The sequence below is a fragment of the Pseudorca crassidens genome, chromosome 10 (assembly GCF_039906515.1).
Source record: "Pseudorca crassidens isolate mPseCra1 chromosome 10, mPseCra1.hap1, whole genome shotgun sequence".
NCBI classification, from domain to species: Eukaryota; Metazoa; Chordata; class Mammalia; order Artiodactyla; family Delphinidae; genus Pseudorca; species Pseudorca crassidens.
The window spans coordinates 40,341,030-40,365,059 of record NC_090305.1 but is presented as its reverse complement, the minus strand read 5'-3'; the positions used below and the strand labels follow the sequence as shown (position 1 = coordinate 40,365,059).

The 24,030-nt window shown below is 50.7% G+C and overlaps 2 protein-coding genes and 1 long non-coding RNA gene across 10 annotated transcripts in view; 2 read left to right on the top strand and 1 right to left on the bottom strand.

Annotated features, from left to right (window-relative positions):
- The first annotated feature begins 1,865 nt into the window (after positions 1-1,865).
- HMGA1 (high mobility group AT-hook 1) lies at positions 1,866-9,462 on the top strand. Of its 4 annotated transcripts, none has more exons than XM_067753285.1 (5): positions 1,866-1,979; positions 5,141-5,286; positions 7,170-7,253; positions 7,902-7,952; positions 9,274-9,462. In XM_067753285.1, exons 2-5 carry the CDS (start codon positions 5,185-5,187, stop codon positions 9,325-9,327), a joined length of 291 nt encoding a protein of 96 aa, XP_067609386.1. In that variant the 5' UTR covers positions 1,866-1,979; positions 5,141-5,184; the 3' UTR covers positions 9,328-9,462. The 4 variants fall into 4 exon arrangements, with proteins under 4 accessions (XP_067609386.1, XP_067609384.1, XP_067609388.1 ...); XM_067753283.1 differs by having other exon boundaries at positions 5,141-5,319; XM_067753287.1 differs by lacking the exon at positions 7,902-7,952.
- A 1,572-nt stretch (positions 9,463-11,034) lies between these two features.
- Positions 11,035-13,392, bottom strand: SMIM29 (small integral membrane protein 29). 5 transcript variants are annotated; one of them, XM_067753280.1, is made up of 5 exons: positions 13,283-13,392; positions 12,024-12,210; positions 11,804-11,829; positions 11,428-11,533; positions 11,035-11,251 (listed from the first exon to the last, which is right to left on the bottom strand). In XM_067753280.1, exons 2-5 carry the CDS (start codon positions 12,132-12,134, stop codon positions 11,186-11,188), a joined length of 309 nt encoding a protein of 102 aa, XP_067609381.1. In that variant the 5' UTR covers positions 12,135-12,210; positions 13,283-13,392; the 3' UTR covers positions 11,035-11,185. The 5 variants fall into 5 exon arrangements, with proteins under 5 accessions (XP_067609381.1, XP_067609382.1, XP_067609383.1 ...); XM_067753281.1 differs by lacking the exon at positions 11,804-11,829; XM_067753282.1 differs by lacking the exons at positions 11,804-11,829; positions 13,283-13,392 and adding an exon at positions 13,040-13,276.
- Positions 12,871-24,030, top strand: part of LOC137232096 (uncharacterized) — a 22,564-nt gene continuing 11,404 nt past the window's right edge. The window contains exon 1 of the long non-coding RNA XR_010946868.1: positions 12,871-12,995. This is a non-coding gene — a long non-coding RNA (uncharacterized lncRNA). The remainder of the gene's footprint in view (positions 12,996-24,030) is intronic.

The following is a 24,030-nucleotide window of genomic DNA, read 5'->3' as shown; positions in this document are numbered from 1 at the left end:
TTCCTCTCCCCTTCCGGGGCAGCCTGGGGACTTCTCAGAAACTACGTTCCACCTGGGCGCGCGGCGGGGAACCGGCGCGCTGAGGGCGCCCTCTCGGCCCACTCTTAGCCCCGGCCGGCCCTAGGCCCGCGCCCTCCTCTTTGAACCCACAGGATTGGCCCCCAGCGCCTTCCCGCCCTGGCGTCCCCGCCCCCACCCGGCCGAGCACGTGCTGCCCCCAGCCCGAGCGCCCGCCCAGCCCCGCTCCCCACCCCCACCGGAAACATTCCTGAAACATTCCTGAAACTAGGAGGCCCGGCCCCTCTGGTGCCCCACCCCGCCTCCACGCTGGGCTCAGGGTATTCCTGGCGTCCCCCTCCACTGCCGGCTCGCCCCCTGAAGAGGGGGCTGGGCCGGGGCCTTCAACGGCCAGGGAGGAAGAAGGGGAGCAAGGAAAAACATGAGTCACAGCCGTGTGTCACTGGGCCGCACTGCAATTCCCTGCACCACGGGAGGTGTGGAAGGCCGCCTCTGGGACCAGGGGCGGGGAGGTGCAGGCCCGGCCTGCAGGGCGCGCCTGACAGCGCCCTTTCTTCTCCCACCGCCCTCCCCGCCATCTTCCCACTTTGGCTTCCTTCTCGTTTGTACAAGTCTTTGTTGCGCCGGGCGTGGCGGGTACGGCGTGCGTAGATCCAGTTCCTGCCCTCAAAGTGCTTCCAGACGACCACCGGCTAACGCGTTCTTATTTTTAAAAAAAGGCACAGCGGAAGGGGCCAGGGTACCACGAGGGATCGCTGGTCTCCAAAACACCATCCGGGTCACCTAAAGGAATGACCCCTCCCTCAGGTTTACCTGCAAAGGAGCCAATCGTTTGCCTCGCTTGAAGGCTGCACCTTGATTATGGTTCACTCGGGCCCATTAATAAATTTAAACCCTGGATTTCACAAGTTTCACGTTTGAATTTCACAAGACCTGCATTTCACCAGTCAGCCACACGCGGGTTGGGACCGAAATGCACATGCTGACACCTGTCCGCCCAGGGAAAATCTAGGGGCCGCGTACCTAGGTGAAGGGAGCGGCGGGTAGGCCGCGAAATTCTCCAACCGGCGCGTTTCTCTCCACCCCTGCCGCCCGCACGGACCCCCGCAAGCACCAACACCCGCCCACATCCACGCGCCCCGCGGGCGCCAAGCCCACACACCCGGAAGGCCCCAAGAGGTGACTCTCCCGGGGACCCCCATTCCATGCAGTAAAGATGCCCTCTCCCCGCCGAAGGACTCCTTGGTGACCCCTCTAAACACCTCCCCACGTCTCCCGGCCGGGACTGTGGGAAGTGGGCCGTGGCCTCGGGTTCTCAGCCCAGGCCTCCCGCGCGCGCCCGCCCCCAGAAGCCCGACACCGCTCGCCCCTCCCCACACTCAACACCCACCCGTGCGGCGGCAGCGGCTGGCGGGCGGCCGCCCTTTTAAATCCCCGGGCTCATTTGCATGGCCCCGCCCCCTCAGTGACACGGCTGGCGCGGGCGGGCCCGTCCCCCCTGCCCCTGGGTCGCTCTTTTTAAGCTCCCCTGAGCCGGGGCTGCGCTTCTCTAATTGGGACTCCGAGCCCGGGCTATTTCTGGCCCTGGCGCGGCTCCAAGAAGGCGTGAGTTCGCGGCCCCTCCGGTGGCTCCTTTTTTTTATATCTATCATTTAATTAAATTATTTATTTATTGAGGCCGCGCACGGGCCGTGCCTAGCTTCCTGCCCCTCGCCATCCTTCGGGGGAGGGGGAATATTTTTGTCCCCCCGCCTGGATGTGACATATAAATACCCCGCGGGGGCCTGGGCGGCGAGCACGCGGCGGCGGCGGTCTCTGAGCGCCTCTGCTCTCTCTCCCGGTTTCAGATCCGCATTTGCTACCAGCGGCGGCGGCGGCGGAGCCAGGCCGGTCCTCAGCGCCCAGCACCGTCGCTCCCGGCAGCCCGGAGCGCGCACCGCAGGCCGGCGGCCGAGCTCGCGGTGAGTCGTCCCCGGGGCCCGCGGCGGCGGCGGCGGAGGGGGGCGCCCGCGCCCCCGCTGCACGCCGCCCCTCCTGCAAGCAGCCCGGGGCTGCAGCGCGCGCCTCCGGCTTTATTCCCAGGCCGGGGCTGCGCGAGCCGCCGGCGGGGGAGGGCCGCGCGGCGCGGGGGCGGGCGGCGGGGCCCGGCGGCGCGGGGAGGGCACCGGCACCCCTTCCCCCGCGCCCCGGGCGCCCTGCGGGGGGCGGGGACCCGGGGAAAGCGCGCGGTGGGGGAGGGGGCGCGCTGCTGCGCCGAGCGCGAGTTGTGCACCCGGCGGAGCCCGGTGCACCTCGCGCGGCCGCCGCTCCCGCCCGAGCCCGAGCCCGGGCCTGGGTTGTGGGGGGCGGGGAGAGGAACGGGCTGCGGCGACAGGGGAGAGTGGGGGGCCGGGTGGCCCCTGCAGCCTGGGGAAGTTCTAGAAGTGAGGGCGATGGGCAGGAACCCCGCAATTCGGCCTTACTCCAGCTCGGCCTTTCTCCTGGCGCCCCTCCGCCGATGAGGCCGAATCGCCGGCCTGGGTTTGGGGCTTCACCCCGACCCCACCTCTGGCCCGGCCCGCGCCTCTTCAGCCCCCAGGGCCCGGCTTGCCTTCCGCCCCCACAAACTGGTTTCTCTGCTTTGCTGGGCTCTGTTGGAACTAGTTCCTTTGACTCCCCGTTTCAATTTTTTTTTCTGGGGCTTTATTTTGCGGGGAGGGCGCGGAGGGAGGTGGCCTTTCTTCCTCTCCCACGCGCGCGCCAGGTTTCCTGCCCCAAGGCGGGCTTGGGTGCCCCCTCTGGCAGGAAGTGGGGCCGGGTGCACCCTCGTGGCGGTGCATGCGGTCGGGGTGCACCGGTTTCCCGCGCCTGCGAAAGCGGCCTGCGCCCCTCCCCCCGCGCTCTAGCCCCCAGTCCCGCTGGCCGACCTGCAACCGCCGGGCGCAGACACTTGCAGAGTCACCCTGGGCCCCGGGTCTGCAGCAGGGACGACAGGGATTTTACCAGCCCCCAGACGGGTAAGGAAAGTGGCGGACTAGAAGGGTCGCCAGCAACCCACTCCATCCTGCTCGCCAACTTGCTCTGTGACCTTGGGCAACTCATCAGCCCTCTCTGGGCTACTATTTTGGGGAAAACAAGGTGGTTCCAGGATGATTTCCTCGAGTCATTCCTGCAGATTGCCTCAGCATTTGTGGAGCTCACACTGCGTGCACAGTGTGTGGAGGAGACAGGCTTGAGGCCTGAAAGGGCTTATTACCAGCTGAAGGATTGAAGTTGGACCCTAAACGTGGCTTCGCCAAGCCAGGCCTCTCTGATGTTCAGAAACAGGTGGAAGAGACAAGCATTTGTTAGTCTCACCAGAGAGGGCCTCAGGCCTTGCCTTCTCTGGAGTCCTGGATCTGGGGTTGGGGTGAGCGGATTAAAGGGTCCCCAGCAGCAAGAGGTGGGGGGAAACACCAGGGACACCCACCAGGATCCCCAGGCAGGCTGGCCCAGGCTTTATGGGATTAGGGGCTGGCTTTGCCCAACTGGAACCACCTCTCCGAGGGGGCCTCCAGCAAACCTCATGTGAGGTCAGCACTCATTTAGCTGATTAATTGTGATGTTTAGTTTTGAAGGGGGACCTGTGGTGTAATATAAGATTCTAATCACTGCCTGCAATTACAGGGCAGGCCACGCCACTAATGATGGAGCAGGATAAATCACCAACCACCTTGTTTAAAAGGGTCTTCAAGTCTGAAATATTATAAAATGGAATAATTACCAAAGTCCCGCCGTCTGGAGCATTTCAGTACTTGAGGATCGGGGGCCTCAGGCCCTCTAACAATCACAAGTTTGCAAAAACAGTCTTTCCTCTCATTGGGTTAAAATTGGAAATTGTCTGAATCTGAAAAGGGGAAAGAAAGTCATTTTCAAACGTTCTAGTTCTCATTTTGATCTGGAATGAAGCTTTTTGTTGTTGAAGCGTTTTTAACTTTTACCTGGTTTCATCCTTGCCGCAGTCTGGAGAGGTAGGTGAGGCAGGTGCTTTATCATTACCCACATTTTGTAAATTGAGGGGCTTTCAGAAGTGGCGCCACTGGGGCCCACCCTTTGCCAAGGGCAGCCAGGGATTGGTTATCAGGGAGGTGTGGAACCATAGGCCTCCCAGGACACGTCTCTATCTGTAACTGGGGGATAATAACGGGCAGGACAGGGATGGGGGTGCGAGGGCCCTCACTGTCCTTTCTCAGCCTCTGGAACAGACTCCCAAATGCTCCTTGCAGAGGGGGGTTTCAGGTAAATTCTATATTAGTAGGGCTGATGAAGCCCAAACAGGCCTCTAAGGAGAGGGGAGATGCTAGAAAAGGACCAAGGAGCTTTTAGGCTCAGCCCTGTTGGGGCTTCAGGGCGTCAGCTAGCATCTGTTACGTGGGCCCCTCTCAGTTGGACAAGTCCCTGCCCCTCATGTAAGGAGGCATCAAAGAGAAAGATCTCATCTGACTCCAGGTGGGTGGGGGCGGGCAAGGGGGAAGAGGAGACTCACCTTTCAGCTTTGGGTTTCTTTTCCTCCTCCCACCTCACCCACTGCGGTTTTAACCCCCTTCGCCCTTCTTCCCAAATCATCCCCATCTTTGAACCCCCAAGGCTTTTACCCAGGGAGACAGCAGCGGAAGGAACTGGTGGGGCTCTGGCAGGTGGGCCAGGGATTGATGTCTATGGCTGCCAGATGCCCAGGGCTCATTCTCTGCTTACCTTTCCGCCCTTGTTCCCTGCGAGCTACCCAGGCTTGGTTTTCTCGTGGAGGGAGGGGGCCTTGGCAGTGTGAGGACCCCCATCTCACCCACACCGTTGCCAGGGCGGCCTTACCCACAGGCAGGACTGGGCTGGCTGGGCCCTTGGGCCCCCGGCCCTGTGGGGCTGGCAGGACGACAAAGAGCCGTTCTGAAGAGGAGATAAGGAGCTGATTAGGCCCAACGGCCCAGCCCCGCCCTGTGGCTGCAAGCTGGGCTGGGCAGATGCCCCCATCGGCCCAGGTGGGAATCGCGGGGACCCCTGGGAGCAGGCAGTTTCCTGCCGGGCATTCGGAGGGTGGGAGTGGTGAGGGGGTAGGAGGCGGTTAAAGCAAGAGGTTTTGTTTAAAACAACTTTTCCCGCCTCCCAGCATCCCAGCCGTCGCTCCTCCACCTGCTCTGACGACAAGGGAAGATGAGCGAGTCGAGCTCGAAGTCCAGCCAGCCCTTGGCCTCCAAGCAGGAAAAGGACGGCACTGAGAAGCGAGGGCGGGGCAGGCCGCGCAAGCAGCCTCCGGTGAGTCCCGGGACGGCGCTGGTAGGGAGTCAGGTGGGTGTCCAAACCTTTGCCTCGGTTTACCTCTTTGGGCTAGGGAGGTGCCAGGCGTCTTGGCAGGTGAAAGCAGGACTGGCAGGGCGCAGCGTCATTCCTGTACACGTGTGTTCTCCCCACACACCCGTGCACCCCACACATGCATCCCTGGTGCCTGAGAGTCTGGGAGAGAAGTGCAGCCCAAGGGAGCCCTGAGCCCGAGCCCGAAAGTCCAAGCCAGAAGTGACCCTGTAGTCACGCAGGCCAGTCAGTGCTTATACACTGTGATAAACCACCCACCCTTTATTTCCAGTCCATCGTGGACCAGTGCATTATGAAACAGTAAAGATGAATTGTAGAAACGTGAACATTTACATATGGAAGCCCAGCGTTTTTTGTTATTATATTCACTGCACATGATAGTACTTTGTTAATTTACTGTGAAATTTACTATGAAGGTTTCTAAATACTTACTGTGCGTTTCTGTAGTTCCTCATCCCAGGACAGTAACAGTTTCTGGGCCAGCACCTGTTCACGGGCCTCCTTGAGTGGCCCTGGATTGGGCTTTGCCCCAGCTCTGTAAAAGGAAGTGGAAGCCCAAGAAGCTTAAAATGTTGGGGAGTTGGTGGCAGAGTGACTGAGAGCCCTGGTTCTGCCCCTCACAGAGGTCCCGTGGGATTAAAAGGCCAGCCTGGCACTGTGGGCACCCCAGGGAGCTTGGCCAGTCAGGCTGTGGGGACCACCTGTTACATGGCGGAGATCTTGGGTTTCTCTCACAGAGGGGCATCTATCCCCATGTAAGGGGCAGCTGTTGGTGAAGCCCCATTACTTCCCTTTCGTGGGGCAGAGGAGAGGAAAGCAGTTGAGGTCGATCCTTGCTGTTTACACGTCAGGCAGCTTGTGTCCACCGGGCCCCGGGTGCCGCCCCCCATCTGTAGGTGGAGAGGCCTGTACTGACCCTCAGGACCTGTGAGGAGTCTGACAGGTGGTGGAATTCACCTGCCTCTTTCAGAGCCCACAGTTTGTGTGTGGGGAGCTCATCCTCTTAGTCTCATTCCCTAGGCCCACCCCTGCCGCCTGTTAGTTTGTGGTCAGTGGGGGGGTCAGAGAAGGGGTGTTGGGTTACTGGACCATGAAGAGCCCCTAGGCAGCCGCCTTGGGAAACCATAGCTGACGTGCCTTTGCTGCCCAGCTTCTATGCATTATGTAGCAGTTTTTTATTCTGTCTCGGGCTTATTAAAATTTCAGCGGCACCAGTGGGCAAGGATCTCTGGGGTTCCGAGATCTGGACATAACTCCTCCTCCCTAGGAGGCAGCCTGAAGGGAGTCTGGTTTGCAGGTAGAGGCTGTAGGTTCCCTCTAGGGGGAAGGGGGATCCTTTCCCCTCTTCTGCATCATCTGAGGGGGTGGGCAATGATCACAGCCCAGTGCTGGACACTTGTACGTTTTTCATTTAGTTTTCGTGACACACTACAAGGTAAGTCTTGTCACCATTTACAGATGAGGGAAACTGAGGCTCAAGCATTAAGTGTCTTGCCCGAGACCTTAGAGCTAGTCAGTGGCCGAGCTGGCATGACAGAGCTGCCCAAGAGTGTCTTTCTGCCCCTGTGACACCCTTCCCAAAGGCCTTCTGGCCTCTTGTCATTTAGCTGTCATAGGGAAGCAAGGGGAGAGGCTTTGCAAAAGATATTCAGACGGAGAACCTGAATCCCAAGGGCTGCCTTCCATGATTCCATGATTCCTGTGGATTCCAGAGTTGGAGGATGGCTTGCAGACTTAATTCTGCTGGGCTGGGGCAGAGGGCTCTGTCCTGAAAAGGGTGGGACAGGTGGCTTCTGTGTCCCTGACAGCCCCGTCTGTCTTTGCAGAAGGAGCCCAGCGAAGTGCCAACGCCTAAGAGACCTCGGGGCCGACCGAAGGGGAGCAAAAACAAGGGCGCTGCCAAGACCCGGGTGAGGCTTGAGGAGGGCCCTCTTCCCACGACAGCAGCCATAGGAGGTCTGGGAAAGGGCCGGCTTGTCCTTATTCTTGGCACCCTCTTTTTCTCTGGCATATGGGGGATGATGTGTCTTTGCTAATTGAAGAGAGTGGGGCAATGACTGAGGTCTCACTTCTGGGGCCTTGGTCCTGCCCAGGACACTGGGGAAATCGAGTCAGCTGTCCCGCAGCTTTCCTGGTCTGGAGAGAGGCGAGTTAGGAGGAGCGAAGGGGCAGCTCCTGGGCTGAGAATGTCACCTTTTCTCCCGGAGGCCCCCCGGGCTCCTGAGGGAGTGGGGAGAAGCAGGGAAGGCCAGATCTACAGTGGCATCAGCCTTTCAGAGAAGTTGTTTTGTTTTTTATTTTATTTTTTCTAAGACACGACTCATATCCTCTGAGTCATGGGTGGAGGAGGGAGTGGGGGGCGTGTGTGTATGTTAGGGTGGGGGGGCAGTGTGGCTGGCCAGTCATCACCAGCTGGACTCGGGTGGGCCTGCTGGGCTGAGAGTCCTGGGCTGCCCCGAGCAGAGGAAGGTAGTTCTGCCCCTCCCTGCTCTCCCTCACCATCCAGGGCACTGTCAGGAACATCTTTGACTTAGTGGATCTTTTCTCTGACCATCTAGAAAACCACCACAACTCCAGGGAGGAAACCAAGGGGCAGACCCAAAAAACTGGTAGGTGAACAGGTGGCGGCAGCTTGGCTCTTCTGGGGAGGCTGTTAAGAGCGGGAGACGCCCCCATCCTATGCCCGCATAGGAACATGGCTCTCCCTGACCTGCAGGGCCAGGAATGGTGAGACTTCATGTTTTACCCAGGCCCGGAGAGGGGAAGGGACTTGTCCAGGGCTTAGGCTTCCTGGCACCCAGCCCAGGGCTTTTAAAGGGCTGTGTCCACGAGACCTGAGGGGTCCCAGGTACAAACCAGACCAGACCCCCTGCGCTGCCCTACTGGGGGTGGTCCCTGTCTCTCCTTCCTCTGCTTTTAGAACAGACTCAGAACTTCTCGGGTGAACTTGGAGGTCAACTACTAGTGTTTCTCCTCCGCTGCCATTATAGAAATGAGAACGCCGAAGAGGTTTAAGGAGCAGCAAAGGAGCTCAGGCCTTGGCAGGCGGGTGGGCGAGGGGGTCACGTTGGGTGGGGGTTGAGGTGCGATGCCGCAGGGAGCTACCTCCTCAGGGAGGCGCCGTCCATCTCTAGGCCCCGATAGCTGGTAATGGAAGTAGGCGGGTTGAGCCGGGAGATGCTGCCAGGGGGTCCACTGCAGTGAGGGCCCTCCCAGCCCTTTACTGTCCCCAACCTGTCTTCCCTGAGGCATTCATTCCTCGAGCCACCACCGGGTGAGGGGAGCTCTGGGTGCTGGCTGGGCCCCAGGAGTGAGTAACAGGAAACAAGTTGTTTTGGAGTTTGTGCCTGGCACGGGGGCCCCGTGTGGTGTCCCGACATTCCCGCCCAGTGAGTGAGCCCCGGCGGCACACACTTCCCCTTCCTCCCCTCCCTGGCCTGGGGTCAGCCTGTGGCCACTGCTCCGCAGCCCAGCAGCTGCCCCTGCAGGCCAAGGCCACTCGGTTCCCCTGCACCCACCAGGGGGGCTCATGCAGCCTCCAGCCACCCCTTCCCTCCTCATTTCCTCTCCCTGGCTGCCTCCTCTCCTCCCCTGCCCGAGAACCAATCACTTCCTCGCTTCCTCGAGCTCAGTGGTGCCCCGAGCTCTGCCAGGTACCCCTGCCATGGGCCTGGGGGCCAGGGGGCCTGGCTCTGTGTGAGAGCAGCATGTGTGTGGTTTTTTTTCCCTCCCTTTAAATTCTTCCTTTTTTATGAATGAAACTGGGCCGTGGAGGTTGCTGAGTCACCCACACACTCAGCCCTGACTCATCCCCCTTCTGGAGAGCCAGGGAGTGCGGGGAGGGGTTGGGGGCGAGCTTGGCCCCTGGGCGGTGGAGGAGGGAGGGGGACAGGCCTGGCATTCCTGCTGATGGCCCTGCCCACCCTGCAGGAGAAGGAGGAAGAGGAGGGCATCTCGCAGGAGTCCTCAGAGGAGGAGCAGTGACCGTGCCGCGCCGCCAGCTCCCTCACCGAGGAGCAGTTTCCTTCTGGGACTGGACAGCTCCGCTCCGCTCCCACTGCCCCCACCCCTTCCCCCAGGCTCTCGTGTCACCGCCACCCACCTGCGCCCTCACCACCACACTACACAGCACACCAGCCGCCGCCGCAGGGCCCCCGGGGGCCCGAGTCGGGAGCAGTTTCCTTTGATTTCAGGTCCCAGCGACCCCTGACCCACGCACCTGACTTCCCACTGAGCTGCTCCCGTGCTGCTGCATCCCCACTCCCTCAGCGTGGGGACCTTGCTGGCTGGGCTCTTGGTTTCGGGGTCCCTTCTAATCCCCGACTCTTCCCTCTGGCTTCCCATTAAGGGGCCTGGGAGGGCTCCCCTGGCCTTAAAAAGGGGCCCAAGCCCCATCTCATTCTGACATGCCCCACTCCCACTGTACTAGCGGCAGCAGGTGTGGCCACTGGAGAGGGGTGATTGGCCCCAGATGCCCCCAACCAAGCTGTGTCTCACCAGGGGTGGCTCGCACACCCTTTGCTTCCTTCCCACCTTGCCTAGTCCCTGCAGTAGGTTGGGCCGCCCCCTTGGGGGCACAGGAAGGCAGGCAGGAGGGGTTTAAGCCCCCTCCCCCCTCTAAGCAGGCTCCAATCTACCTTGCCCTCACCCTGGAATCCAGTGCAGTGATGAAAATGCAAAGTCACCTTTATCCAGGTGAGGCCCAGGAGGCCTGGGCTCCCGGTGGCAGCCACTTAAGGCGGGCTAGAGCCACTCCCTGTCCCTGTCTGCTTCCACTCTAGACCTCGGTTTCCCCTTCCTTCCCTCACTCGGGGCACTAATAACAAGGAGCTAGCCTTGCCCACTCCCATCCTTCTGCTCCTCCCCAACCCCCAAGGTTCTGGTTCCATCTTTCCTCTGTTCACAAACTACCTCTGGACAGTTGTGTTGTTTTTTGTTCAATGTTTCATTCTTAGACATCCGTCATTGCTGCTGCTACCAGCGCCAAATGTTCATCCTCATTGCCTCCTGTTCTGCCCACATTCCCCTCCTCCAAGATGCTCTTAGGGGAAGGGGCCTGGGGCAAAGCAGGCTGGGTTACCGACTACCCCAGTCCCAGGGAAGGTGGGGCCCTGCCCCTAGGATGCTGCAGCAGAGTAAGGAGGGGGGCCTGTGTTGACCGTCGGGTGTAGGGGCCACCTTCTCCCCCTGTTCTGTCAGGGAGGAGGTAGCCATTATTTGTCCCAGCCTGGGGCCCCCCCTCTGGTTTCCTATTTGCAGTTACTTGAATAAAAAAATATCCTTTTCTGGACTGAGTCTTTCTGTGATGGGTGCCTGGAATAGGGAAGGGTGGAAACCAAGGCTGTAGTGGGTGGGGGAGGAAGAAGAAAAAGCATTGGCGTCAGCTCCAGGGAAGGTAACTTAAGCCCCTCTTGAAGAAGTCAACTACACCCCTAGCCACAAAACGTTTTATTTACAAAATATATATACCGAATATTATACATTAGGCCCTGTCACCATGGGAACAGCTCCAAAGCCAAGTCAAGGAGGGCTAGAGAAAGGTGGTGCCTGTGGAAGGGCAAAGCTCCACCCTGTCTCCCAGCCACCCTTCCACCCCAGAAGGAAAAATTCCCATTAGCTCCTGGGAGTGGCTGGTAGGCTCAGCCCACAAAGGACTGAAGGCCTAGCAGGGAGTGAGGTGACAGTGGGGGCTGACTGCTATGCAGGGCTTAGGACTGGAGACAGATGGGAGGAGGAATGGAGACCCAGTACCCGGGAGGGGGAGCTGGGGGAAGCAGCAGGCTGCAGGGCCCTGGATGTTCCAGAACCCCATGGTTCTGAAGAGCAGGGCAGGGGGCTCAAGTCATGTCTTGACATCCAGCAAGGGCATCCGCTTGTGCTGGTAGCCACTCTGCCAGCCATGGACCACCTGTAGGGGAGGAGACCCGCACCACAGGGCACAGTCCACAGCACAACTTGGGAGGAGGCACCCCACTAGCCACGGCCCACATGGGGAAGGCTGAGAGCAGAACCAGGCTCTGTCTTCAGGGGTATCAATAGAGCAGGCCCACCTCTGCTGATTCTCGCTGTCCCCAGAGTGCTCACCTTGGGGTCTCCCACGTCAGAGAGGAGCTCCTGCTCAGCCTCGTGCAGCTCCTCAGCAGGGTCGTAGCTGTACACAGGGAGCAGGTGATGGCGAAGCCGGTCCACCCTGGGGAGCATGGGAGGGGGCTCAGCCCAGGGGACCCACTCCCCTTCTTCAGACACCTGACTGCCCTGTCTCTACTCCCCCTGGCAGGGGCACACTAGAGCTCTAACAAGACATGTCTGGGCAGGAAAACCTAACGGGAGTGCAGGGAATTTCAGGTTTGTGTCTGAATGGCTGAGGAGCATCTTACATGTATGCAGGGATCTCAGATCCTATGGGAAGAACTTTAAGCACAATTTGGGGGAGGTGGTGCGGGGGGGCAGGGACACTCACCGCTTTTTCTTCTGGATATACATTACCTGTAACAGAGACACAGCACTGTGGAGGCCGCTGAGCCCAGGATGGCCCACAAGTGACAGGGGTTTACCTCCACACCCTCCTCTCCCGTAACAGCAGGACAGCTGAGATGCTGTGTGCAGGCTGGACCAGGCCCACCCAGCCCTGCCTTCGCAAAGGTGTGGGTAGGTATGTATGTATGTGGGGGGTTCCTTACCACGGCCACCACCACCCCGACCAGGGTGATGAGGAAGAAGGGCCCCAACACATAGCCCACCATGGAGTCGCTGCTGGCCTGTGGGGCATTGGGCACTGTGGTGTTACTCATGACATCGGCAGCCAGAGGGCTGGGTAGTCAGCATGGGCAGTAGTACTGCCTCGGGAGGGCGCCTCCACTGGGCTCCCTGGGGAGGAGGAAGGAGGTTGTCAATTCCACTCAGGCTCCGGATTCCTCCCCAAGAGCTAGTAATATATGAAAACTTAGGTCAGGCACTGGGAAGAGGGATCTTCCAGGTCAATGTGCTGGGTTTAACCCTCCAGGGACTCTCAGCAAGTCCTGGGTGTAAACGGCACCAAAGGGAGGCCCAGACCAGGGCCTGAGTCCTGCCCAGCTCCTATCCCCACATCGGGGGGGGGGGGCTCAGCTCAGGTGCTGGCCAAACATTTGCAGATATCAATTCCTGAGGAGAGGTTAGATGTAGGTTCCCAGCTCCTGCCCCAGCCTCCTGGGGTACTGGACTGCCAGCAGCTATCCAGTGGAGCAAAATGGGGATATTAGGTTAAAACATGAGGGTCCTGCATTGCAGCCTAGGGGTGAGGTGGGAGCATCTGAAGGAGACCATCTCGGCCCGGGTCCAGTGCCCACACTTCGGTCTATATAGGTCCTATGCCCTCTTTGTCCCTGGAGTCACGCCAGGCATAGCCTGGGCACCGTCTCCCCCATCGGTCTCATGTGCCAGGGTGGACACAAGTGGGCAGGGCTGGACTGCATCTGCGAGGTGATGTCACCGCCCCCTGGTCCCCACTCGGGGCTCCGCCCGGGTCCCTCCCCTCCTGGCCTGGAATGACAGAAGGAAGTGGAGAGGGTCAGCTCCCATGACAGATGCAAGGAGACTGTCCACGGGTGGCTGCACGCAGATACACCCAGGTCCTTGACCCCGGTTCTCCTGGGCTTCTATCGGAGGGCAAGGTATGAACTACCCGTCCCGCTACCCGTGGAGGCTCCGGGCTTACCCAGTCGCATGCCCGTCCCATAGTAGAGGGGACATGCCGAGGTAGGGAGGGTGACAGGCCGTTCCTAGGATGCGGACCAGCAACGGAGAGCGGGAGGTAGTTGCCACGGCGCTGGGAGGCTCAGGCCAGGGGAAGGGAACTTAGGGGGAGCACAGAGGGGCCCGGGCCTCCTGGCATCCCAACACCCCGAGGCGTGGACCTGTACTCGCGCTTTGCAGCCCATCCAACCCGGCCAAGCCTTACCTCCCGCCGATGCAGCCCGGAAAGGAACGCCCTCGGTTGGCTCCCGGGCCCCGGAAGAGCCGTCAGGCGCGTGATCAAAGGACCCGGGGAAATGGGCGGGGCCACAGTATCAGGGTGCAGCCAATCCGATGGCGGCAGGCAGAAGGCCCGGAGGCTTCGGGAGGGGCCAATCCGGAGGCCGGGGGTGCTGGCGGCGCCGAGCCGAGACGGCCTGGGCTGCGGGGTCCACCCTGTGACGGCAGGGGGCAGCCGAGGGCTGCGCAGCGGGGAGGGGCGGAGAGGGGAGGGGCGCGCGCGGCTTCCCGGCGTACCCCGGGGCGGACCCCTGCTATGCGGCCGCGCTTGGGAGCTCACATTCCAGGGAGAGGCCTGGCGTCCGCTTTACTCGCACTTCTGGTTGGAGCCCAGTCACGCTCTAACGTTTAGCCCAGGCCCCACAAGGCCTCCAAAGCCCCGCAAGGGCTTTGTTGAGCCCTCTAGACCTCCTAGCGGCGCAGACTGGCCCTCTGTGCAGTGCTCAGAGTGTGTAGGCAGGCCTGGGGTAGCCCCTGCCCAGCCTTGGACCTCAGGTCCACCCACCTAGCCACCCTCTCTGCGCCTCACTCTTAATATTGGTAAAACAGGCTGCTGTAAGGATTAAACCATGACATGGGTAGAGCCTAGCACATAGCATGCCCAGAATTTTAAATTCCCTGTTAGCCTCTTTCCGGTTTTCCAGGGCACAGACGGAGCAGCGAGGTGAAGTTCCTCTGGGTCATAGGTAACTTGACAAGTAGGTAAGCTTGAGTTGAAGCTTCGGTCGTCTGACAGTTAAAAATGTCACACACTTATTGGGGAAATTTGAATAAGATTAGTGGGTTTTACCAATGTCAGTATCCTGGTTGTGATGTTATACTATAGTTTTGCAAAAGTTAGCATTGGGGGAAGCTAAGCAAAGTGTACAAGGGATCTCTGTTATTTCTTACAACTGCATGTGAATCTAGTTACCTCGAATTGTGTGTGTATAGTGTTGTACCACACCTACCTTTCCGTCACCAGAATCACACACAATTGGGAAGACTCCAGATTGGCAGGCGATAGAAAACACCCAAGAACATAAAGGTTGTGGCAGCCGAACTAGGTTGAGGCCCTCCTGGGTCCTCAAGTGCTACTGGAGATACAGGGGTGCTGTGAGTCACCCTATTCTTTTTTTTTTTTTTTTTGGCTGTGCTGCCCAGCATGCAGGATCTTAGTTCCCCCACCAGGGATCGAACCCGTGCCCCCTGCCACTGGACCTGGAGTCCTAACCACTGGACCACCAGGGAATTTCCTGGGTCACCCTATTCTTGCCAGAGACAGCCAATGGCATGGATGTGGTTGAGCTGCTTTGTCTGGTCAGGCCTCAGTTTCCTCAAGTCCTTCCAGAGGTGGTTAGATGAGAGCAGGTCTGGTGCAGAGATGACCCAATTAGGAACCAGAGGGCAGGTGGGAACTTGCCTCTTGCCTCCAGACACCACCATCTGACTGGGGAATCAGATAAAGGGAAAGGAATGAGAGAAAAGCTTGGGTCTGAAGGCTCCAGGTAGATTTCCGGGTATTCTCTGCCTTTGAGTCTGGAGAGTAGGGAGACCACCCATAAGAGTCTTCTATTAGACCTGAGGGCAGAGGAAGGAGGCACCTCCCCAGGCAGGGCCTCCCTCACCTTACAAGGAAGTAGGGATCAAGTAGTATGTTTTAGACCCAGGCCCCCTTGGCTGACCACACACCCAACTGTTGTTCCCATCCTCAGGACTTCCAACCACATATTAGAGGGTCTAGTGGTCCTTGGAGCAGGCCTAGTGATTGCATTAGCTAGGCCAGTGTGTGGAAAGGCACAGGGTCTTTACTCCTAGGACAGAACACCATTCCAAGGTTGGCAGGGCAGCTGGGACGACCTCAGTTTACAGTGAGTAAGCTGAGGCCCTGAGTGGTGTAATGACTTCCCAAGGCCCTTGGTGTGATCACCAAGGGTAAGGCAGAATGGGATGATGGGCGGGCCCCTCTTCCTTGGACAGCTGTGTTCTGGCAGCCACTCTGGGACTGCATTTGAGGCCTGGTTTGTTCCTGTGATGAGATGAACTGTTATAAGTTAAATCCACATAATGTAAACCTTAAAATAACAAAGTTATTTTATATAAGTCAACAAAAGAGATAAAATAGAATTAAAAACTCTCAAGTAATCCAAAATAAGGGAGAAAAAGGGTAACAAAGAAGAGATGAGACAACCAGAAAACAAATAAGATGATAAACTGAAACCTAAATATATCAATAATCACATTAAAAGTAAATGGTCTAAACAACCCAATTAAGGGACTTCCCTGGCAGTCCGGTGATTAAGACTCCATCCTTTCATTGCAGGGGACACGGGTTTGATCCCTGGTCGGGGAACTAAGATCCTGCATGCTGCACAGCATGGCCAAAATAATAATAATAATAAAATAACCCAATTAAAAGGCAGAGATTATCAGAATGGATAAAATAGTAAGACACAATTACATGTTGCCCACAAGAAATGTACTCTGAATATAAAGACTCCAATAGGGTAAAAGCAAAAAGATGGGAAAAGATACACCATGTTTATGCTTGTCAAAAGAAAGCTGGGAAGGCTATAATAAAATCAGGCAAAGTTGATTTCAGAGCAGAGAATATTACCAGAGATGAAAAAAAGTTCAGTTTGTAATGACAAAGGGGTTGATTAATTGAGGACATAACAATTCTAAATGTTCATGTGCCCAATAAGCAAGCTTCAAAATACATGACACAAAAATGGATAGAGCTCCAAGAAAAAACAATCACAGTTTTAGTCAGAGATTTCAGTACTACCCTCTGAATAATAGATGAAACAAGCAAATAATCAGCCAGGATGTAGTAAACTAGAACAACACTATCAACCAACTTGACCTTTATAGAATCCTCCACCTAACACTAGCAGAATACATATTCTTAAGTGTACACAGAAGATTTATCAAGACAGATCATATTATGGGCCATAAAACAAGTCTCAATAAATTAAAAAGGATTCAAGTCATAACGAAGTGTGTGTTCTGATCACAGTGGAATTATATTAGAAATCAATAACAAAAAGATCCTTGGAAAATTCCCAGCTATTTGGAAAATGAATAACACACCTCTGGATCAATTAGGAATTATTTTGAACTGAATGAAAATGCAAATGCAGTGTATCAGAATTTGTGGGACATCTCTGTTAGAGAAATCTATAGCACTAAATATCTATTTAAAAAAAGAAAGATATGTCAACGACCTCAGCTTCCACCTGAAACCAAAGTGTACAGAAGAAAATAACAAAGATCAATGCTGAAATCCATGTAATAGAAAACAGAAAATCAATGAAACCATAAGCTGCTTCTTGAGAAGATCAACAAAATTGATAAACCTGTAGCCAGACTGATCAGGAAAAAAGAGAGAAAATACAAATCACCAATATTAGGAATGAAAGAGGTAAGATCACAACAGTTTCTACAGATAATAAAAGAATAATAAGGGAATATTAGGAACAACTTTTTGCCAATAAATTCAATAACTTAGTTGAAATGAAGAATAGATGGAAAGACACGAATTACCAAAGCTCACCTAAGAAATAGATAAATGTATAGGAATCTAGGTTAAATTTATAGCTTCAATTTAAGCTTCAATTTAAGCTTCAATAGCATACATTAATTCCTCCTATTCAATTCTATGTCCCCCTTGAAGTTGGTATTGTTACAAATACATCTTTATATATTGCATGCGTATTAACATAGATTTATAATTATTGTTTTATGCATCTGTCTTTTAAACCATGTAAGAATCAGAAAAGAGTTACATACCCAGAATACAATAATACTGGCTTTTATATTTACCTTGTACTTACCTTTATCAGTGAACTTTTATCTAGTGCCTTTTTGTTTCAGTCTGAATGACTCCCTGTAGCATTTCTTGTAGGGCAGGTCTACTAAACAAATGCTGTTAGTTTTTGTTAATCGGGGAATGTCTGAACTTCTTAATTGTGAAGGACAATTTTTCTGGATATAGAATTACCGGTTGACAGGTTTTTGTTTGTGTTTTCCTGTCAGTTCTTTAAATATATGATTCTACTGGTTTCTAGCCTTTGGGGTTTCTGATGATAAATCAACTGTTAATCTTAGGATGTTAATTGTAATCTCCATGGTAACCACTACAAAAACAAGTAGGAAATATATAGAAAAGGAAATGAAGAGGAAATCAAAATGGTACATACTAGGAGAAAAATCAAACACAAAAGAAGTCAGTACTGGAAGGATTAAGGAACGAAAAAGATATCACACACAGAAAACAGTACTATAGCAGAAGTAAGTCCTTCAATATCAGTAATCACTTTAAATGTAAATGGATTAAACTCACCAATTAAAAGACAGAGATTGGTGATAGGTGCACAATATTATGAATGTATTTAATGCCACTGATTTGTATATTTCAAAATGATTAAAATGGTAAATTTTATGTATATTCTATCACAAAAAAAGGCAGAATGGATTTTAAAATGATCTAACAGGATTTGAAAAAAAATTTCTCCAGAGAAGACATGCAAATGGCCAAATAAATACATGAAAAGATGCTCAACATCACTACTTATTAGGGAAATGCAAATCATACTACAATGAGATACCACTTCATATCCATTAGGATGGCTATTATTTAAAACAAAACAAAACAGAAAATAACAAATGTTGGTGAGGATGTAGAGAAAAAAGAACTCTTGTGTACTGCTGGTGTGAATAAAATGGTGCAGCCACTACAGAAAACAGTATGGTGGTTCCTCAAAAAATTGAAAATAGAATTACCATATGATCCAGCAATTACACTTTTGGGTATATACTGCAAAGAATGGAAAGCAGGGATTCAGACAGATATCTGTATACTCAAGTACATAGCATCATTCTCCACAATAGTCAAAATGTGGAAGCAACCCAAGTGCCCATCGACAGGTAAATGGATAAACAAAATATGGTACATATGTACAATGGGATATTGACACACCTACAACATGGATGAACCTTGAAGACATTATGCTAAGTGAAAGAAACCAGCCACGAAAGAACAAATAAGGTATGATTTCACTTATATGAGATACCTAGAGTAGTCAAATTCATATAGATAAAAAGTAGAATGGTAGTTGCCAGGGGCTGGGGTGGGGGGGCTGGGTGGGAGGGAATAAAGAGCTATTGTTTAATGGGTACGGGGTTTCAGCTTGAGAAGATGAAAAACTTTTTGGAGATGGATGGTAGTAATGCTTGCATAACAGTGTATTTAATGCCACTGAACTGTACACTTAGAAACAGTTTAAAATGTTAAAAAAAAAAAAGAGAGAGAGAGAGAGATCCAATCCAAGTATATGCTGCTGGCAAGAGACTCACTTTAGACCCAAAGACACAAATAAGTTGAAAGTGAAAGGATGGAAAAGATATTCTATGTAAAGAATAACCAAAAGAGACTAGGGTGGCTATATTAATATTGGACAAAATAGATTTTAAGTCAAAAACTCTTACAAGAGACAAAGGAGGACATTTTATATTGATAAAAAGGGAAAATCATGAAGAAGTTATGACAATTATATATGCACCAAACAACACAGTCCCAAGATATATGAAGCAAATATTGACAAAACTGAAGGGAGAAATTGACAGTTCTACACTAATAGTTGGAGACTTCAATACCTTACTTTCAATAATGGAAAGAATATCCTATACAGAAGATCAATAAGGAAATAGAGTACTTGAAAAACACTATAAACCAACTAGACCTAAAAGACATAAAGAACACTCGTCCTAAAGAATATACATTGTTCTCAAGTACACGTGGAGTATTCTCCAGGACAGATCATATGTTAGGCCACAAAACAAATTTTAATACATTTTAAAACCTCCTAACAAAGAAAAGACCAGGACCAGATGGCTTCACTGATTAATTCTACCAAAAATCTAAAGGAGAATTAATACCAATGCTTCTCAAATTCTTCCAAAAAATTGAAAGAAAAGGAACACTTCCTAACTCAGCATTGCCCTCATACCAAAGCCAGACAAACACACAAAAGGAAACTACAGATCAATATCTCTTATTAATATAAATGTAAGGTAATAAAAGAACTCTCAATAAATTAAAAAGGATTAAAATCATACAAAGCATCTTCCCTGACCACAATGGAATTAATCTAGAAATCAGTAGCAGAAGGAAAACTGGAAAATTAGCAAATATGCAGAAAGTAAACAACACACTCTTAAAAAAACAGTGGATTAAAGAAGACCACTAGGGAAATAGAAAATACTTTGAGACATACCAAAAACTTATGGGATATAGTAAAAGCAGTACTCAGTGGGAAATTTACAGTTGTAAATGCCTACATTAATAGAAGATCTCAGATAAACAACCAAACTTTAAACCTTAAGGAATTAGAGGGACTTCCCTGGTGGTCCAGTGGTAAATAATCCACCTTCCAGTGCAGGGGACATGGGTTTGATCCCTGATCAGGGAAGTAAGATCCCACATGCCACTGGGCAACTAAGCCTGTGTGCCACAACTACTGACCTCGTGTGCCTCAGTGAGAGGGCCCACATGTGGTAAACTACAGAGCCCATGCACCCTGGAGCCTGCACGCTGCAACTAGAGAGAGATCCCACATGCCACAATTAGAGAGAAGCCTGCATGCCACAACAAAAAGATCCCACATGCCTCAACAAAGATCATGCATGCTGCAACTAAGACCCGATGCAGCCAAAAAAATAAAGAAAAATAAAATAGTTCAGTAGCTTAAAAAAAAAAAAAAACCCTAAGGAACTAGAAAAAGTAGGGCAAACTAAAGGAAGGAAGGAAATAATATAGAGCACAAATAAATTAAATGGGGGGGAACAATAGAATCAACAAAATCAAAAGTTGGTTCTTTGAAAAGATAGCAAAACTTCAGTTAGACTGACTAAAAAAATGGAAGATGAAAATAACTAAAACCGGACATGAAAACAGAAATTAAAAGGATTATAAGAGAACACTATGAACTATTATATGCAAACAAGATAATCTGGATGAATCAACAAATTCCTAAAGACATGCAAATTATTAAAACTTATTCAAGAGGAAATAGAAGTTCTCAACAGACCTGTAATAAGCAAGAAGATTACATCAGGAATCAATAACCTCCCAAGAAAGAAAAGTCAGGACTAGATGTCTTCACTGGCCAATTCTACCAAACATTTAAAGAAGAATTAACATCAATCCAATTCATCAATCCTAACATCAACTCTACCAAAAATTAGAGGAGGGGAACACTTTCTAACACATTCCTTGAGGCCAAATTTATCCTGATACCAAAGCCAGAGAAAGATTCCATAAGAAAAGTATAGATCAATATTCCTTATAAACATAGACAAAAATCTTCAATAATATACTAGCAGACCAAATCCAATAGCACATGAAAAAGGATTATACACAATGACCAAATGGGATTTACCCTAGGAATGGAAGGGGTGTTTCAACTATAGGAAAATCAATGTCATACAGCCCTAACAGGACAAAGGAAAACAACCACATAACTCAATAGATGCAGAAAAGCATCTGATAAAAATTCAACATCCTTTCATGATAAAAACACAGCTGAGGGCTTCCCTGGTGGCACAGTGGTTAAGAATCCGTGCTCCCAGAGTTCAGGACATTGGTCCCCCAGAGACCTCATGGCTCCATGTAATATCAAATGGCAAAATCTCTCCCAGAGATCTCCATCTCATCACTAAAACCCAACTCCACTCAACGACCAGCAAGCTACACTGCTGGAGACCCTATGCCAAAAAACTAGCAAGACAGGAACAGAACCCCACACATTAGCAGAGAGGCTGTCTAAAATCATAATAAGGTCACAGACACCCCAAAACACACTACTGGACGTGGTCCTGCCCACCAGAAAGACAAGATCCAGCCTCATCCACCAGAACGCGCAACAGTCCACTCCACCAGGAAGCCTACACAACCTACTGAACCAACGTTAGCCACTAGGGGCAGAAACCAAAAATAACGGGAACTACGAACCTGAATCCTGCAAAAAGGAGACCCCAAACACAGTAAGTTAAGCAAAATGAGGAGACAGAGAAACACACAGCAGATGAAGAAGCAAGGTAAAAACCCACCAGACCAAACAAATGAAGAGGAAATAGGCAGTCTACCTGAAAAAGAATTCAGAGTAATGATAGTAAAGATGATCCAAAATCTTAGAAATGGAATGGAGAAAATACAAGAAATGTTTAACAAGTACCTAGAAGAATTAAAGAGCAAACAAACAATGATGAACAACACAATAAATGAAATTTAAAATTCTCTAGAAGGAATCAATAGCAGAATAACTGAGGCAGAAGAACAGATAAGTGACCTGGAAGAGAAAACAGTAGAAATAACTACCAAAGAGCAAAACAAATAAAAAAGAATGAAAAGAATTGAGGACAGTCTCAGAGACCTCTGGGACAACATTAAACACACCAACATTCAAATTATAGGGGTCCCAGAAGAAGAAGAGAAAAAGAAAGGGGCTGAGAAAATATTTGACGAGATTACAGTTGAAAACTTTCCTAATATGGGAAAGGAAATAATCAAGTACAGGAAGCACAGAGAGTCCCATACAGCATAAATCCAAGGAGAAACACACCAAGACACATATTAATCAAACTATCAAAACTTAAATACAAAGAAAAAATATTAAAAGCAGCAAGGGAAAAACAACAAATAACATACAAGGGAATCCCTATAAGGCTAACAGCTGATCTTTCAGCACAAATTCTGCAGCCAGAAGGGTGTGGCAGGACATATTTAAAGTGATGAAAGGGAAAAACCTACAACCAAGATTACTCTACCCAGCAAGGATCTCATTCAGATTCGACAGAGAAATTCAAAACTTTACAGACAAGCAAAATCTAAATGAATTCAGCACCACCAAATCAACTTTACAATAAATGCTAAAGGAACTTCTCTAGGCAGGAAACACAAGAGAAGGAAGAGACCTAAAATAACAAACCCAAAACAATTAAGAAAATGGTATAGGAACATACATATCGATAACTACCTTAAATGTAAATGGATTAAATACTCCAAACAAAAGACACAGACTGGCTGAATGGATACAAAAACAAGACCCATATATATGCTGTCTACAAGAGACCCACTTCAGACCTAGGGACACATACAGACTAAAAGTGAGGGGATGGAAAAAGATATTCCATGCAAATGTAAATCAAAAGAAAGCTGGAGTAGCAATTCTCATATCAGACAAGATAGACTTTAAAATAAAGATTATTACAAGAGACAAAGAAGGACACTACATAATGATCAAGGGATCAATCCAAGAAGAAGATATAACAATTGTAAATATTTATGCACCCAACATAGGAGCACCTCAATACATAAGGCAAATGCTAACAGCAAGAAAAGGGGAAATTGACAGTAACACAATCATAGTAGGGGACTTTAACACCCCACGTTCACCAATGGACAGATCATCCAAAATGAAAATAAATAAGGAAACACAAGCTTTAAATGATACATTAAACAAGATGGACTTAATTGATATTTACAGGACATTCATCCAAAAACAACAGAATACACTTTCTTCTCAAGTGCTCATGGAACATTCTCCAGGATAGATCATATATTGGGTCACAAATCAAGCCTTGGTAAATTTAAGAAAATTGAAATCATATCAAGTATCTTTTCCGACCACAATGCCATCAGACTAGATATCAATTACAGGAAAAAAATCTGTAAAAAAATACAAACACATGGAGGCTAAACAATACACTACTAAATAACCAAGAGATCACTGAAGAAATCAAAGAGGAAATCAAAAAATACCTAGAAACAAATGACAATGAAAACACGATGACCCAAAACCTATGGGATGCAGTAAAAGCAGTTCTAAGAGGGGAATTTACAGCAACACAATCCTACCTCAAGAAACAAGAAACATCTCAAATAAATAACCTAACCTTACACCTAAAGCAATTAGAGAAAGAAGAACAAAAAAAACCCCCAAAGTTAGCAGAAGGAAAGAAATCATAAAGATAAGATCAGAAATAAATGAAGGAAAAAAATAGCAAAGATCAATAAAACTAAAAGCTGGTTCTTTGAGAAGATAAACAAAATTGATAAACAATTAGCCAGACTCATCAAGAAAAAAAGGGAGAAGACTCAAATCTATAATAATTATAAATGAAAAAAGAGAAGTAACAACTGATACTGCAGAAATACAAAGGATCATGAGAGATTACTACAAGAAACTATATGCCAATAAAATGGACAACCTAGAAGAAATGGACAAATTCTTAGAAAAGCACAACCTTCCAAGACTGAACAAGGAAGAAATAGAAAATATAAACAGACCAAGCACAAGCACTGAAGTTGAAACTGTGATTAAAAATCTTCCAACAAACAAAAGCCCAGGACCAGATGGCTTCACAGGTGAATTCTATCAAACATTTAGAGAAGAGCTAACACCCACCCTTCTCAAACTCTTCCAAAATATAGCAGAGGGAAGAACACTACCAAACTCATTCTACGAGGCCACCATCACCCTGATACCGAAACCAGACAAAGATGTCACAAAGAAAGAAAACTACAGGCTAATATCACTAATGAACATAGATGCAAAAATCCTCAACAAAATACTAACAAACAGAATCCAACAGCACATTAAAAGAATCATACACCATGATCAAGTGGGGTTT

Excerpts from the sequence above, each read along its gene's own strand:
- HMGA1 (XM_067753283.1), top strand. The coding sequence starts at position 5,185 with ATGAGCGAGTCGAGCTCGAAGTCCAGCCAGCCCTTGGCCTCCAAGCAG. Across the intron at positions 7,254-7,901 it reads AGGGCGCTGCCAAGACCCGG|AAAACCACCACAACTCCAGG; the intron begins GTGAGGCTTGAG and ends CTGACCATCTAG. Across the intron at positions 7,953-9,273 it reads GGGGCAGACCCAAAAAACTG|GAGAAGGAGGAAGAGGAGGG; the intron begins GTAGGTGAACAG and ends CCCACCCTGCAG.
- SMIM29 (XM_067753278.1), bottom strand. The coding sequence starts at position 12,134 with ATGAGTAACACCACAGTGCCCAATGCCCCACAGGCCAGCAGCGACTCC. Across the intron at positions 11,830-12,023 it reads TCGGGGTGGTGGTGGCCGTG|GTAATGTATATCCAGAAGAA; the intron begins GTAAGGAACCCC and ends TCTCTGTTACAG. Across the intron at positions 11,534-11,803 it reads TATATCCAGAAGAAAAAGCG|GGTGGACCGGCTTCGCCATC; the intron begins GTGAGTGTCCCT and ends CATGCTCCCCAG.